At 39.1% G+C, this 17,962-nt stretch overlaps 1 protein-coding gene and 1 pseudogene across 2 annotated transcripts in view; both read left to right on the top strand.

Annotated features, from left to right (window-relative positions):
- LOC107662139 (B-cell lymphoma/leukemia 11A-like) overlaps positions 1-5,492 on the top strand; it is an 11,509-nt gene extending 6,017 nt beyond the window's left edge. Inside the window, exon 3 of one of the 2 annotated variants that reach the window (XM_016452062.1) lies at positions 2,602-5,492. In XM_016452062.1, coding sequence (XP_016307548.1) covers positions 2,602-4,133 — 1,532 coding nt within the window. In that variant the 3' untranslated portion in view covers positions 4,134-5,492. Of the gene's footprint in view, positions 1-2,598 lie in introns of both variants that reach the window. The other variant, XM_016452061.1, reaches the window with a different exon arrangement.
- A 6,510-nt stretch (positions 5,493-12,002) lies between these two features.
- LOC107662149 (calpain-1 catalytic subunit-like) overlaps positions 12,003-17,962 on the top strand; it is a 21,504-nt pseudogene continuing 15,544 nt past the window's right edge.

Genomic DNA, 17,962 nt, shown 5'->3' with positions numbered 1-17,962 from the left:
CTTTAAAAACTCAAATAATTTAATAACTATTAAAAGTAATCTTTAGCAAATCTCTAAACAAGCTTGTATTGATTTAAAAAGCATTTGTATTGGTTAAAAAACTGTATTTTTTTTTAAGTCATCCAATAAAACCCTAAAAAAAACATCTATAGGTGGCAAAGATTAAAAGTAGCCTAATTCTTGGCAAATCTTGGACCCCAAAAGGATACATTTTTGTGCTGCTTTGGGTGGATGAGGGCGTTTTGTATGTATTTTATATTTGCGCTTTCATTTTGACTCATCCAATGAAAATTCAGTTAGCCCACAACCCATGAGACAGGAGTGTTTGAGTGTGTGCTTATGTGTGGGTGTAAACAAGTGACAGAGAGATTGTGGAGACCGCGGTGCAGCGGTTATGGATTATTGAATTAGTGTAGACAGTGTATCAATAGTCTTATTTTTATTTCCTCCAGCTTTCTCTTAGCTCTTCATTTCAACTGTCTCTTTATTCTCTCTCGCTCTCTCTCACTCTGTTCCCTAGAGAGAGAAGATTCTGCCTGCTGCTCGTTAGCGGTCTCAGCCAATCTGCATTTTTAATTAGCGGTTATTGCTTCTGCTTAATATGCAATTGCTACCCTGGGCCAAATGGGAATCCTTACAAAAAGAGTGAGGGGAAGAATGAAAGAGAGAGAGAGAGGCTGGGTATTGTGTTTCACTTCAAGACCCTGAGACAAAAGCCCCCCTCCACCCTCCTTGCACTCTCCACCCGAGGGAGAGATTTGGAAGCAGAAGGGGTGTTGTTTGGAGGGGGCGAAGGTGCAGTCACAGGGGTGATGATTTTTCTGTTGTTTTTCATGACCTGTGCAGCTATTTCTTTTTGTTCTTAAATTGAACACTTTTCTTCTTCCTTTCCCTTTTCATCCCTGTTTTAACCTCCAAGGCTCAGAGATCGGCTTCTTGCTTTTTGACTCGAGTTCTTCTCCATGCACAGAGTACAAGAGAAGAGAATAGGAGAGGCTCTTTTTAATCTTCTTCTTTGCTCCCTCCCAATAAAATGCAGAAGGATTTTGACTGCAGGAGAAGTAAACGAGGCTTATAGCACTCTGCTTTGAACCCTTTGTAAGAGAATGGAAAAAATTAAATGAATTTTCCTCACAGTTTTGGGATCCTCTTTGCAGACAGGCCCCATTTATAAAGGAGGCTGAGTCAGGACTCATTTGCATAAAACCTTTGTTTGCCCGTTCCGCTAATTAGCAATTTGCAGCTTAATTGGCGAGCGGATCTCTGAAATAGAGACAAAGCTAACCACGTTTAAAAATACCACCAGAGCTGCTAAAGGAGCCCATCCGTGCTCATTTGCTTCTGTCTCAATCTTTCGCTCCGCAGTCATTCGGTTCTCCTGTGAGCACACCCTTAATCATGCAAGGCTTTCTGCTTAGGTCTGACTCAACAGCGGCGCTATTACAAACCTGCAGGGGTTTGTGACATGCAGCTTTTCTAAAAAAACGTGTTCTTGTAGTAGGTCAGGATGATGATTTTTTTTGTCACTGGTAGACTGTAGCATACTAGTAGGACTATTTAGCAGGATGCAGGTGTAGATGATTAACATGAAAACATGTCCAGGTCGCATTTCATTCGAAAATATTTGTATGATATTAACGTTTTCCTCAAGTTCTCATTACCGTAAAGTTTAGACCGTTCTTTTTTTTCGTCCATGATGTATAAATACTTTACAATTTAAATAATACATATGATATATGAACCCACTTCCTTTTCTTTTTTTTCATTGGTTTTTGGGCTATTCTGGCAATGACAATTTGAAATGACAAATGAAAATCATGAAAATGTCACAATATAAAAAATCTTAATGGTCTGAAAAATAGGCTACATTTTCAGAACAGAACAAAAAATGTAAGTTCTACTTTCTGGTAACTCTACTACTTTTGGCAAAATCAATGTACTGTATGCAGCAGGAAGTCATATTCACCATGATTTCTCTTTCTTGAATACTTTATTGGACTGGTGAAAATCGACACTTATACTCAAAATTTGATTTAAAACTCCTATATAAATTAAATCATATGATTTCACTGAATTGAGCATGCATTGTATTGAGGTCATGTGACAACAGTATGCTGAATGCAACCATAAATATTTCAAACAGCTACGGTTTAATTTTGTTTTTAGTATTGGGTATTATACATTGTGACCTGTGCAATATGCTGTAAGAAGCATGTTAGTATTCTTTTCTAAACATAACCTTGGACTGTACCTACCCTGTTTTCACACGTATTTGTGGTTTTACCTGTTTTGTTCCACTTTCTGTAAATGATCAAGTTCGCCTGCAGACTTTTCTTTCTGATGTTTCATTTTCATGTCGTCATGATGATAGACATCTTTCCGGTCCACTTAGCATATTTTGTCAGAAATATACAGGGTGATATTGCATGAGAAAGGCTTTGTTTGTTTTCATTTGACCCACATTGAATCTCCTGAATGTACTGCCATTTATAAAATGCCATCTGTTTATGTGTTCTAAGTAATTTTAGCATGTAAATGTAGCTTTTAGGTTGTTTGAGTAATAAATTCATTTTCTCTCTCTCTTCCTCTCCAAAACAGAAGAGCCCTCCATTTTCACCTGCCAGGTGTGTCAATGTGTGTTCTCCAGTGCATGGACTCTCCTCCAGCATGCTCAGAATGCACATTCTCTCAACATTTACCAGGTGGAGGATGACACCATCACACAGACGTCAAAACCGGCAGCCACAATGGATCCACGTCACCTGGGTGCTACACTGGCCTCTGCGTTCCAGCCGTCATCTCGACGATCTACCCCCCTTCACAAGCCTCCCCACGGCTCCAGCCATACACCACGTGACCTGCAGGGCCTGAACTTCTCCATGTGTTTGCAGCACCTGGCGGAGGTTAGCTGCAACAATGGCGGAGTAGTACCTTCCCCGTCCCCGTCTCCACCGGCCGCTTCACCTTTTCCCCACTGTACTCCGCCACTTCACTCAGCCTTCTCCTGCGAGCTTTGCGGCCAGGGTTTTCAGTCTCTGCGCAGCCTGTCCGCCCACCGCCGCACACACGCCTGCGATAGGCCCTACCACTGTGGCGTGTGCCAGCTCACGTTCTCCCAAAGTGGCGAACTGGCACGACACATGAGGAGTCACCGCCGCCCTGCTGCTGGACAGGAAACTGATCCCAACTCTGCCAGTGCAGATGAGGACAGAAAACTTTCTGGACAAGGAGATAATGATATTTCCAGTGGTCATGGAACAAGTACGGAGGCTGGGAAGCCTTCAGGAGGTACTATCCTGATCCTGACATCTTCGCAGTCTAGGGCTGTGGATCGCAATCTGCTGCGCTACTATCAGCCTCCGAGAGAAGCAGATGAGGAGGGTCAAGGTGAACCACAGCAGCCATCTCCCTATGGAAGCCCCTCAGAGGGCTCTCTGGAGAGCGGAGATACAGGTGGAAGCGGCGAGAGTGGGATAGCCAGCGGCAACTGCACACCAAAGCGTCCAGAACGGGAGGATCGTCCTCAAGGCGAATGGGACGGAGAGGTGGAGGCTGTGGAGATGGTCCAGGACTGGCAGAGGGTGAATGAAAGGAGGCAGGTCACCAGCGGAGGGGGCAAGAAGAAAAAAGAAGAGGCTTGCGAGTTCTGTGGAAAGTGTTTCCGCAACAGCAGCAACCTGACGGTCCACCGACGCAGCCACACGGGCGAAAGACCGTACCGCTGCGGCCTCTGTAGCTACGCCTGCGCGCAAAGCAGCAAACTCACGCGCCACATGAAAACACATGGCGCCCGTGGGACACGTGCCCCTTTTCAGTGCCACCTATGCTCTGTCCCGTTCACCGTCTATGCCACACTGGAGAAACACCTCAAGAAGGTCCATGGACTCACTCACGCCAATGGCGGCGCCTACAGTCAGGGCCCGCTTGCTGATTACAACGGCTTCAGCATCACAATGAAGGACGACTCTGTTCGTGAACAATCAGGAGCTCCCATCACAATGCTTACAGAATCAAATGTGGACCTATCAGAGCAGCACAAAGAGAAAGACACTGAGATGAGGGTCACTGATGATGAGCCACCTACCTCTGAGGAAACAGACAGCACTGTGGTGTTGGGTCAAACCACAGTATAAACATAGTATATGACTTCTACACATGACACTCTGATCATGACCAAAACCACCAAGCTTGATGATCTTCTGCCCGCAACCCAGTATGCGCATCTTATCATAAAACCAAGAGGACCTTTCTCAATTTCACCACAGTGCTTAGAAAGGCTGTAGGGTGCAACGCTGATACTGTTCGAGATTTGATAGATTTTCATATCAGTACAAGTGCCTACTGTTAAATCCTTACATGCAATATTGGAAGACTTCTGAACTCTTTAACCCAACCGTCAATGTCAAGGCACTTCAAACCCAGAATTGCGACTGGTAGAGCACTGTCAGAGTATATGGAGATGGTCGCAAGTCACCTTTTTTTGAGCCCAAAAGACAATCGCACAGGAAGACTGAGCAACCTGCAGGTGATCTGCCAATGTGATTATGAAGTGGACACCTTCGGATTACACTGTTGTGGCACTCTTCTGCAGAGCCTTAAAGGTTCATGGCTTATAAAAATCTAAATTGGGAATGGTCTACATCAGGGGTGTACAGTCCTGCTGCTGGAGGGCCAGCGTCCTGCAGAGTTCAGCTCCAATCAATCAATCAATCAAACACACACACCTGAAACAGCTAATCAAAGTCTTCAGGACCTTTACCAAAAACTTTCAGGCAGTTTTGTTTGAGTAGGTCGAGCTAAACTACAAGAAATTGACCCTCCAGGAGCAGGATTGTACACCCCTGGTTAGGTTAATAGTATGACCTGCACAAATGACAGTAATCAGATTTGAGCTTGTGTTTTCCAAACTATCTGACAGGGTTGTTTCCTTTTTTGATACTGTATATTAAACAGGACTGATTGGGTCTGTGGCAATACATGTTCACTGTCACTTATTACTGTTAAAGAGAATATGTTTGCCATTTAGAATGTCAATGTGTAAATATATATTTTAGTTTGTGCTGACATTTTGTAACATTCCAGGAAAATGTATCACATATTTGTTTATATAGCCACTCTACTGCACAACAGATTAATTTTCCTTGTATTTTGTGAGCCTGTTTAGTGTGAGACTATATTGTTTTACTGCCGAGCATATAGAAATGCTATGAAAAGTTTTTTGGTTTGTTTTTTTTGGACAGTGGTTTCTTCAAGTTGTGTTTTGTGGTTGTGTGAATGAAAAGCCTCATTTCTGATGAAAGACTTGGTAGGAAACGACAGTGCTGACCCTGTTGAATGGTGGACCCTTTGAGAGAGCACTTCTGTATGTGTGAGAAAGACATAAGAGACCAGATATATGATAAATCTATACAGGGAATGTTTGCTTTGTTACAGTTTATTATGATTATCAATGTCAGGGAACTGTTATGTTACAGTTTATGTTTGTGTGGTAACAAATATTGTACAGTAAATCAAATATAATAAGCAATTTTTTTGTATTAACAAATGTGAAAATAGTTGGACATCTAGTTGTGTCCGTTTCTTCAGGGAGCAGTGAAAACAAAGCTCTTTTTGTCCTCTGTATATTGGTATAATAATTTCTGTTGATTGAAATGTCATGTCTTATGTGGTTTCTTCCAGAATTCCCTGTGTAGCCCACAACTTTGCTGTGTATTTTGTATTTCTATGCCTATTTGTATGATAATTAAAAGACAGAGGCAAAGTCAGACGGTGTGTGTGTGTATGTGAGAACCAGAAAGTGTGACTGCACGAACGGTGAAGTCGAACCTGCCACTACATGTCTCAGATCGCATCACGAACTCACCAGTATTTGCACAGACGAACCACTCTTCTCTAACGGCTATTGTTGAGTCATAGTCCGTTAGTAGTACAGTCATATCTGACTAAACCGCTCGGTCATTCAGGTTGGCCTTCAAAGAATAGGGTTTGATGGAATAGATGAGATTGTCAGGTACATTACGTGTCCAAAAAGTGAGATCATACATCTGGAGAGATGGAGAAGACAAAGCCTGGAAAGGAGTGCTGCGATTGAAATGGGCGGGAGTCTGAGGATGTTGAGAAACCCGAGGGGGAGCGGAGTCATCTTAACAGCTTTCTCCTTTTGTAGTGGGACAAAACCTTCACGCCGGTATCTCTGGCCCCTCTAATGAGTGGGACGCTCTATGATCCCTATAGCTCATTAACAATCAACCTTTTTAATGAGCTTTCAGCCTGGGCTGGGGGAGGTTGGATTGAAGGGACCATATGTAGCTCTCACCCCATCTCCAATTATCGCCATTTCGGAGAAAAGGAGAAAGATAGCGAAGCATAAGGGAGGGGTCTGAAACGTCATTTACAACTCTGGTAGTTCAGCAAAAATTCCCGATACTCTGAATCTCAGGTGATCGCCCTGGGACCTGCATCGCTTCTCCTCTATCAAAACCTTATACACGCACCATTTGGTGGCCGCACGGGCCCAATTACATAACGTAACACGAGCTTCTGCGAGTTAAGATGGCCTCTGGCAGACGAAAACATTCCCAGGTGCCCTTTGTCTCTTTTGGGCCGCCTCTCTGCACCTTCTGAGCTGGGACTGGCCCGTGTTTATCTTTACTGACCAATCACGATGATGCGTTCCTATCAGCGCATGGTGACGGGGAACTGACCGCGCAAAACCTGTAGGTGAGCATGGACTTTGAGATGTGTTTTGAGTTTGAGCACAAACCACAATAAATGCCCCACTTATGTAGCACTGCTACCTTGGTGAAAAGGGAAAGTTTGTGGTTTTAGGGTCTCAAGAAATCATCTAAACCTGCACGCCTTCTCAGGGTGGGAAATGTCTAAATGCATTTAACTGTAACCGTGTTCATTATGAATGTGTCTATATGAATGTATTTACAACGCTCTCAAGATGTTCAATGTCTTTACAATGCTCTCGAGAAATTGACAGAAACCTCTAAATCAGGCCAAGGACCCTTTTGAATAGGGGTCCTGTTATATTGTGAAAAAAAAAAGTCTGCCTAATAACATGCATATAGTACCATATGTGTTTACATATTGTGTTGATTGATTGCATATGCATTAAAAATAATATTTTAGTACATTAATATAGATATTGATTTATCACCTGCATTGATTAAAGGTACATTTAATTTAATTTCTAATGTAATTTTTATTATTATTTCTAAATGTTTTTTACATTTGTGTTATGAGGATTACATATGTATAGAAATAATATTTTATAGCCATAATGATTTATCAGCTGTATTGATTATGGTAAGAGTACATTTATTTTATTTCTAATTTAATTCTTCATATTTTTATTATTTACAAATGTTTTACATTTGAGTTATGGTGCTTAAACAGCATATACATTAAAATCATATTTTTATCTAAAAACTGGATATTTTATCCATACTAAATTAACAGCTGTATTGTTTAGGGTAAGTGTACATTCATTCATTCATTCATTTGTAATTTTTATGTGTATTAAGTATTGCGTTATGATAATTAAACTGCATATGCATAAAACATATTTTCAGTGTATATTGATTTATCACCTGTATTAGAGTAAGGGTACATAAATGTTTTTAATTTAATTCCTTATTTAATTTTTCATATTTTTATTTATGAAATTTTTAATTTAAAAATACAATTTAGGAGAAACAACATTTAGCTAAACCTTTAAACCTTTACTTTGTTTTTTAATATATATAGATCAAACAATAATTTGCAGGCCCCCTGCAGTAATGTTGCATATTCCATAGAGGTCATGGACCCCTGCTCTAACTGCTGCTGTTTCCAAAGTGCCTGCAATCACTTTTCTTCATGGCAAGATCAAAAGATGCAAAACCAGTTCTCATGAAACATGATGTGAATAGTAAGATGGTTGGTGATTGTCAGGCTGGTACATCTACAGATAGTTGATCATATCAGACGCACATCTGTAGACAATTAAATAGCTGCATATCATTGCATTATTAGGTGGGTTGTGCATGTACAGCCCTTTATGTGTATTAATAATGGAGATCTTTGCACTGTAGGCCAAGCTTAATAGAGACAGTACATATGAACTTATGGTATACTATTAATTATTATTATTAATTATTTTAAAAGCTAATTAATTACTCAAAATACATTTTATTAAGAAGTGCCATTGCATTCCTCATCTTTCTTCCCACAGGACCATTCTGGTGTGATAGTATCAGTGAGACGGAGGGAAACAAGGGAGGGAATGAGCAAAGGAAGGTTGTGTGAACGAGATAAACCACAGAAAAGCTCTCTAGTGTTTCTTTATCCTCGTTCCCAAACCTGCATCCAATACCATCCTCCTCCTCCTCCTCCTCATGGTAACGTCCCTCCTTTCTTCCGCAAAGACCACAGAGAGAAACCTGAACCCTAAAATAAACCCCCTGCCGCAGTGATGTGTTAGTGGCCTTGCATGGGAGAGGAAGACAACGGTCCACTTGTCAACAAACAGTCTGTGCTGGATGAACAGGTGACAATTCCACAGTGCCATGGAGGGAGAAGCCACAAATATGGGTTTAAACATGACCCATCTCACCACAAAAAAACAAGGTGATAATCCTGTTACAACTGATACTCCATAACGTTCCCAGCGGCTGTGGTGGAAGTGGTTTGGCATTTCATGTTTTCATTTCGATGTGATAATTTCCAACCAAATCCACAATTAATTTTCTACCAAAACGAATTATGCAGCTGTTTTGATAAGTTTGAAGAAAACAGATTTTAAAGGAACAGTTTTCTCAAAAATGAAAATACAGTCATTACTCAACATCATGAACCAGTATGCTATTATATTGTCAGTGGAAAATGTGTACAAATATATTGTTGAAAAGAACATAACAAAAAGAACATAAAAAGTTTAGGATTGGTAACAACACTTGAAAATCAGTGGTGCTTGGCCACCAACAGCAAACAAAGTGCACTCAAATTTTGTAACCTGAACATGAATTGACAAAAAATACAAAAATAAAATATATATATATATATATATATATATATATTACAACACATGAAACTCTGTGGCGTTTTGGCTGCCAAAATCAAACATGGCAAATGCACCATTTTTTGAGTCTGAACTAATTTGTGGGTGAACTATTTCTTTCTTACTTCTTTGAACTAGAAACAGTAATGATCAAATGATAGAATCATAGAGTTTAAAATATTATATATATTTCATACCAGTATACTGTATTTCTGAACAAATAAATGCTGTCTTAGTGGGCATAAGGGACTTTTTTATATATTGTGAAATATAAAATATTATACATTTTTGATACTGTGAAATGCTAGTACATATTAAAGTAACTGTATTATTTTTATATATATATTTTAAAATGTCATTTTTTTTCCTGTGATGCAAAGCTGAATTTTCAGCAGCTATTACTCCAGTCTTCAGTGTCACATAATACTTCATAAATCATTCTAATATGCTGATTTGATGCTCAATAAATATTTTGTATTATTACAAAATATTTACATAGTTCTAACTCCGGCACAAATGTGGCAAAATAAGGTCAAACGAGGTGACAGGAAACCTGTGCAACACCTCTGCCTTCCCACTTACATGTTCACTGTATGTGATAGCACAGCACCTAGTGACCTCTACTCTCACACAATGAGCGAGATACAGGTCAAAACAGCCATCAGACGCTGGAGAGACAGACTGGTTGAACTAGCCTTTACTCCAAAGAAGAGCTTGCGGGTCTCGTTGTCATGTTCCCAGTGCTGTGACCTGCCCTGAGGGATCAACCCATACTTACATGGGTTAACTGACTCATCCTTCGCCCCTCAGAAAATAACACCTTTTCAGTTTCTTGCACAGAATGCAGTGTCTAAGAACATAGACTGGGAAAAGCAGGAAAGTAGAGTAGATGTGCATTATGCATAGAGTGCATTATGTGACTGAATAGCATTTGGACACAAGTTCTTTCTACATATGTTTGTGTTTAAATAGAGAGAGAGAGAGTAGTAGGGAGACACAAATGTAAAGAGTTAGAGATGGTTAAATAGAGTAAATAATGTTAGTATGTGACATATTGAGGCAGGATAGTTAAATAGCATGATACAGAGTAATTGTCTTTCTGTTCTTGACCTCCTGACCTTCTTTCATCCCATTCTAATGCATCCTTGCATTGGGCACCGCAGCAGTGCCTGGGAACCGACTGGTGTTAATTGATGCCTGTGAGCAGATAGGCTCTGGGTTTGAGTTGTGGAAGCAGTAGGGGTCGTGGACGTGCCGGGAGTGTGATAATGTTCTGGGCGGGTCAGCGACCTTTGTCGTTACGACATAATCCTCTCTGAAAGACCGTATGTAGCCTACAGAACATGGGCATCAATAACAGAGTAAATCGTGAGCAATCGTTCACATCCGTCTCATTATGAGCTGTGTTTATTTAGCCCCTGTAAGCTTGTCTGAATGTCTTTAGCAAAGCGTGGGCAGCTAGTGAAAGAAAGGCTAAGTTTCAAGGTCAGGTGATATGATTGGTGCAAATGTGTTCAGTTCTTAACTTAAACATTTATGTTTATCTTCAGTTTAATCTTAATATCACTACTTACTTTTGTGACCAAACTATAGTGTGTTTGAAAGATTCTAAAATATATATGATGTTCCATAATGCTGTGTGTGGTTTGGTTAGTGGAAAGAATAAAAATGCCATCTGACAGAGCAGTTGAAATGACTAAATAAAATAAATATATTTTTTTATTAATTAATTTGAATGTATGACTCCATCTATACCCAGAAATAAGCATTGTAGTGATTCATAAATATATTTTCTTAGTTATCTCTAAAACTCACCTGACTGGATAGAGGTAGTTGCCTTCGGTTTCTGACAATGCTGTCTGTCAAAACTCGTTAAGAAGTATGTAAAACGTCATTATATGTACAAAATGTGTATGTTATCAAACAATTTAAACATTAAATGACAAAGTACAAGTAAAAATAAATATTATAAATATAATAATTTGTTTAATCTACTTTTTATTGGATATTATGTGCAAGCAACGAGCAATTTTCGGCCCTGTAGTTGTGCTTTTTTTTATAGAAAAGGGTGTCGTTGATTATCCAGTGAGTACAACATAACTGGCAAGAAATTGGCATTAATGTGGTCATTCATTGGCTTGACAATCCACAACTGAGAAGTAGAACTAAACCTGAGGTAATGGCATCGCATTGCCATCTAGTGGTGAATGTGTTATTTCACACACACATATACACACACACACACACACACACACACACACACACACGTCTGGTCAGCTATCCTTGTGGGGACTCTCCATAGGCGTAATGGTTTTTCTACTGTACAGACCGTATATTTTATTGCCCTACACCAACCCTACCCCTAAACCTACCCCTTACAGGAAACTTTCTGCATTTTTAGATTTTCAAAAAACTTAATTCTGTACGATTTATAAGCTTTTGTACCCGTGGGAACCACAATTTAGGTCCCCACCGTGACACGAGTCCCCATGAGTCTGTGTGTATTCAGGTTTAAGTCCCCACCAGGATATATAAACCAGTACACACACACACACACACACACAGCTAGAACAGATGTTGATTTTTGTTGCATTTAAATTCCCCAGTGTATACATGTCAGAATATATATTTTTAAAGGATGTAGATTCAGCAACACCTACATTATCTTTTCTTTTTATTTTTTTTGTCCCAAAACATCCAACAATGACTTGCTGTTTTGGTATCGAAGCGTTCGTTTGCTAATAACAGACAATTAACTTATCTAAATATTAGCAGTAAGACTAATTTAGATCGGTTAGCAGTCCAGGTAGCCAGCTAGTCGGACATTATCAGACACGTCTCAAGTTTCTACACCTCCCAGGGGCGCTGGGGCAGTAAGTTAAACTTGAGAGGGTGGGAATAGGGTGGGATGTGCTGCTGCTCCAAACTTTTCTAAAGCTCAAAAGCTTCAGCACAGGCTGTGACAGTACTACCACATCTGATCCTCCCTACTGACTTGTAGAGATGTCTGAGTTAGGCTCCTTTGACAATCCGGTTAAGTTCAAAGATCAAGACTATGACGTCCTGCTGCAGAAGTGCCTCAAATCTGCAGTTCTGTTCTCAGACACGGTGTTTGCGGCGAACCAAAGCTCCCTGGGTATTCCTGTGGATCCTGATCCTAAAAAGGCAGTGAAGTGGCTGCGCCCAAAGGTAACTTTATATATAACTTAACTACTTTGAGAATAGTCTGTTTTGTCATTAGAATAATTTAATTTCAGATAATTTATTTTTTTTCCAGAAATATATGTTACAGGTTTAGATTATATATATACACTGAATTTACAGCAAATTTAATTGATAAAAATGTATAATAGCATTGATCAGCAGCCATTTCTGACAATATTTAACAATAAGTTACTGTTAAATGAAAAAAACACATCAGAAAGTGAAGTAGACAACAGGAAATTACATTAAACAGAAAGTGAAACTGGATGAAGACAAAAATATATAGCCTAAACCTTAAAGCAAAAGGCTGAAAAAATAAAAGTGTGCAGTGAGAAGATATAAAGGGATTGTCCACCCAAAAATGAGAATTCTGTCATAATTTACGCACCCACCAACCTGTATGCAGTTTTTTCTTCTGCTGAACACAAAAGAATATATTTTAAAGGATGTTGTCAGCTAAACAGTACTGGTTCTCGTTGACTTCAATTGTATGGACAGAAAATTCAATGGAAGTCAAAGGGAACCGAAGCTGTTTAGATATTCTTCAAAATATCGTCTTTTGTGCTCCACAGAAGAAAAAAAGTCATACAGGTTTGAAATGACATGAGGGCGAGTAAATGATTTTTCATTTTAGGGTGGATTATCACTTTAAGACAGACAGACCTTGTACCTGTATATTTCTTGTACACATGCATGTGTTTTCAGATGTCCTCATCAGCCCATCCCATGTACTTGCAAATTGTTTTTGGCTCACACCCATCTTCCTTCCCCACCTCTCCCTCTCTTCAGGAAATCACAAGTAATGCTGTCTTTGTTGAGGGCACCATGGGCACCACCGATATCTGCCAGGGCCAGCTGGGTGAGTGTACGCTCGTGTTAGCGCACAGTTGTTCATATTTTATGCCAGGATAATGGGATAACGCCTTACTGCACTTCTCAGAAACCAAATCACCCGAAAGCACCCTCAAGGCATGAGCGCTATCAGTGAAATAACCGTCTTTGGCAATGCTCCCACTCTTCCTCTCCTTATCATGCAGATGCCCTTCCCCCCATCTTCTTCCTCCCAGATCTTCCTCATCATGCTTAATGTACTATCCCCATTCTGCCCCTGTAGCCGCAAGACACTGCACTGATCTCAGAGCCTCCTGCAGAGTCCCCTGCTGAGAGATGCAGCATGAAGCCACCGCAGGCCACTCACATCAAAAACATGGCAAATGTACTAGAAACAGGGAGGGATGAAAGCAGAGAGAAGAAAGAGGGAGAGAGAGGTTGGATTGGCATCATCTGTACACTCCTCCCTCTCCCGCCCCCCATTTCCACCCACCTAAAGAATAACAATTATTGTGCACAGCGGGTATTGCTTTATTGTTTTGCCTTCGCTCTCTCTCTACATATGGCGTTGATTTGGTGTTGATGGAAAGTGTTTTTGTTGATGTGTTAGTGTTGGCGAGATATTCAACATTTACATGCTCAGCTGTATTCTATAGTTTGGCGTTTCAGAACCTTTTTTGTCTTACATACCCCCCAAAGTCCCATGAGAAAGGGTCAAGTACCCCTTTATTAACACCAGACCAGAAATCTGTGCCTTTTCAACTCATATCAACAAGGTATACAGTATATCAAGTGAAATCATAATTTACATTAATAAGTCAATATGATGTGAAAGTCTTTGTTACAGAAATAAATTTAAATCTGTAAAAAAAATATTGCTGAATGAGTTTAGTGTTTTATTTACCATGCATTTTGATGCATGTGCCATAGCAAAACCAGTACCCTTCAGAATCTAAATAACCCCTAAAAAGTGCAGTATGATAAAAAAAAATTATCAAATACCTCAAAAACATTAAGATAATACAGTTACTTTAAAAAAAATATTGCTTTAATTTTCAGTTTATTAATTTACAGTTTGTATTTCGTAAGTAAGTAAAATAAATGCACATTTACATATTTGGCAGATGCTTTTATCAAAAGCATATTACATTGCAAAATTTATTTTCTTAGAAATTAGGCCAACTCACTCATTAGCCACTTTCCCACATTAACCGTTGTAAATTTAAAAAATGGCTTCTATTACTGTTAAGATGCCATTAACTCCAAAATACCGATAAACTCTGTGATGCCAATAATCGGAAATGACCTTTAAATGCTGCACTGTCCTCTTCATCTGCACAAAAGCACTTTAATTTTAATTTAATTGCTGTGTCTTATAAGGCTGCACCCTCCAGAGGTCACATTTGTTTGGAAGCATACTGTATGTCAAAAGTGAAACACAAAACACACACAGAAAACAGGGAACACTGAAACACACACACACACACAAACATGTCCTTCGTCACACAGAACCCTGCATGCATCTCAAGTTTTTAAACACAAAAGCACATTCTATATGACCCCCCCCTCCCAACATGTTTTTGCATTCCACTCTGCTGCTTTTCCATTGTTTTTCTATGAAAACATGCAAACTGACACATTTGAGGACTTTATGACTGGCCTAATTCAAACTTGTTATATCAATGTGTCCAAACCTCGTACATGCTCATACCAGCAGTCTTATGTTTGTTCACATAAAGCATCAAAACAGTAGTTTACCACAACTTCTCATTCCAGCAAACTGCCAGAATGGATTTACCAGTATTTCTCAAAAGGTCCTGTTCACACATGATCTTTAAATGGTAATTTATCGTTAATTTTCTGGAAAGGGCTGACTCACTTTTTGTATCCCCCAAGGATACAATACCATTTAAGGGGTATCCCTAGACACTTGACTTGAAATACCAAACAATATCGTTGTCACGGCAACATCTGGCTATCATTTATTGCGAAATCCAACATTTCTGAGTTTTCTTGTGTTGGTGAAACACATATGCAAAGAACTTTGGGCCTCTTGCATCAAAGCAGGCAGATGCTTTGCTTAAATATATATATAATTACATACTGGTAAAAAAGGTATAGCCTGAATGCACTGTAAGTCACTTTGGATAAAAGCGTCTGCTAAATGCATACATTTTATTTATTTATTTATTTATTTTTAATTTAAATCATGAAGTGTGCATTTGCATTTGGATGGCCTCTCTAAATAATATATGAACATAGCAATGCATCACTAGAATAACAAACGCATGTAAATAATCTCATTTGAATGGAAATTTACGCAAATAATGCCTTATTCTTTGCACTTCAAGCAGAAATTTTATTTATTTGTTTTCAAGTGACTTTCCACATTAACGTATATCCAGCCCTTTTTCTTGCGGTCTGAAGATTAATTGGACGTACTCCATTGTAGAGCTCTGTTTGGTGTCATTCCTATGGGAGCTGCCGTGTTAAGTATGTTTTATTACGAAGTGTTGTCACGCCGAATCCATTTCTGTTTCCCCCACACGGGGCAAACGGACAGCTGTTACCTGTTACAGAGGAATGTCACTGTGCGTGAGACACACTGCGTGTCTCCTGCTTCTTCAAAGCCTGAATTTCCACTTTGTGTTTGAGGCTGTGGACATATGTCAAGAATATTGATGGAATTGATGTGTTGTTTAACAGAGCCTGTTGTTGTGTCCTGCTGCAGGTAACTGCTGGCTGCTGGCGGCACTGTCCTGTCTCACCATGCACCCGACTCTGTTTGTGAAAGTGGTTCCATCTGGACAAAGCCTGAGTGAATCCTACGCTGGCATCTTTCGTTTTAGGGTAAGGGGGAACAGGAAACCTAGATTAAAAACAACAATTATGAGACACTTCTGAATTTATGGGCTTATTCTTTAGAAATAATAAAATATGTCATTTTTTCATCCACAATTGCCGTTTAATCAAATTAAACTGAGATTAGTAAATAAAATGTGTATAGGGAAAGCATGAAAAAACCCATAAATTTTACATAAAGGGGTCCATTTTAATAGTCCAAGTGGGGGTCTGTGAGCGAGTCGAATCTGTCCAGAGTTTATATCCTCGTTTGAATGTCTTCTGTGTAATTATGCATCTGGATTTACTTCTAGCTGGCGATGTAGTACGTCCAAGGGAATGGTACTTAGAATCAGTCGTCTTTGACCTTACCATCCCTAACAGCTGAGGCTCATTCCAGAAACAGCTCCTGTCATCTTCCTTTTGTCCCTATGACATGTACATCTGCAGGCCCCTCCCCCTTTAAACACGCACCACCTTGGCAGAAGTTATCATAATTCAATTGTCTGTTTTTCATTCACAGAGAAGGAACATTGCGTTTCTGTTTGTTCCCATGTTGTATATTTGTTGTAGACCCCTTCAAAATCAGCTTTTACCCTCTAGGTACTATTCACTTGGTCCACTAATGATCTGATTAGAACCATGCTGGTCAATTAAATCCAAAGTTTGGAATGACCACACCTCCTAAAATGATCCTGGAGTTGCAAACTCTCATGTTTCAGTGCTTGCCTACACATTTTCCACAATTACTGATAAGAAAAAAAACACAGAGAGACCAGAATAGTCTTTATTTTGTCCACCCCTCAGGAATCCTATCAGCCTTGTTATTTAGCAGGAACCTCCAGAGAGATACACTTAAAAAAGAAAGCTGTGTTTATAGCCTGAAAAAAAGAGGCCCACTGTGAGGCTCAAGACAACATGGAAGTGAACTGATTTACTGAAAGAAGTGAAGGTGGGGGTAGTTTGTTCCTCTAATCCTGGGGAGGGAGGGGGGGGAGACAATTTGTGACAAAAAAGACAATTTGTGTTCATAAAATGAGGGGCATTACTGAATGAGCTATCCTTTTAAATAAGTTCCCATTTCCACTAAATACAGCAGCAGAGAATGGGGTAAGATATGCCATGTTCACCCAAAGATTATTTTATTATTTACATTCCCTCATGTTGTTCCAAACCTATATGACATTTATGACTAGCAGGAAAGAAAATGTTTTGAGAAATATTGATAAATAAATACTGACTAAAAAAAAAAAATTATGGACCCAAAAAATTTCACTTTAGGTTTATGAGAGAGAGAGAGAGAGAGAGAGAGAGAGATCATATTGCTGAAAAAATTAGAGGAAAAAAATATTTCTTAATGCATAGTCCTATCACAGATTGTTATTTTTGCATTATTTGCATATGAAAACTGTTAAAATATACATAATACTTTTTGCAATAGTAATAGTATGAATATCTTATGTGCATATTTTTTGCTTTTGGGGTGGAGTGCAATGTTTACTGTCATTATGAGTACACTGTAAAAAAAAAATCTGTAGTTTTTACAAAATAATGTTGGCAGCTGTGGTTGCCAGAATAATTCTGTAAAAAATACAGAAAAACTGTAAACACGTTTATGGACAAAAACTGTACATTTTACAGTATAAAACTGTAATTTACAAACAAGAAAATGTGAATGTAAACCAGTAAATTCAACAATGCACACTGCTATTAAAATCTGTTTTGTACCTTTAACATACTGACAACCACCATAATAATGCAGGTGGTAAAAGAGAAAGCCACATGAAGAATCAAAGTTCATCACAAGTAGCGTAGCCACAAGTAGAAGTATATACTAATATATAGAAGGTGCACAGAGTCATTCATGCAAACACAAAACACCATCATGGTAACACACATGATACTTAAATAATGCATTAAACTTTCATTAAACAACAGAAGATGTAACATAAAGCCCAAATATACATAACTAATAACAAAAAACATTAAAAAAGCATGATTATTTAAACAAAATACTTTCAAATGTGGAGTATCATGCAG

Source organism: Sinocyclocheilus anshuiensis, unplaced genomic scaffold, assembly GCF_001515605.1.
Source record: "Sinocyclocheilus anshuiensis isolate Anshui unplaced genomic scaffold, SAMN03320099.WGS_v1.1 scaffold643, whole genome shotgun sequence".
NCBI classification, from domain to species: domain Eukaryota; kingdom Metazoa; phylum Chordata; class Actinopteri; order Cypriniformes; family Cyprinidae; genus Sinocyclocheilus; species Sinocyclocheilus anshuiensis.
The sequence above is the reverse complement of the archived record's forward strand: the minus strand, read 5'-3'. Positions and strand labels throughout refer to the sequence as shown.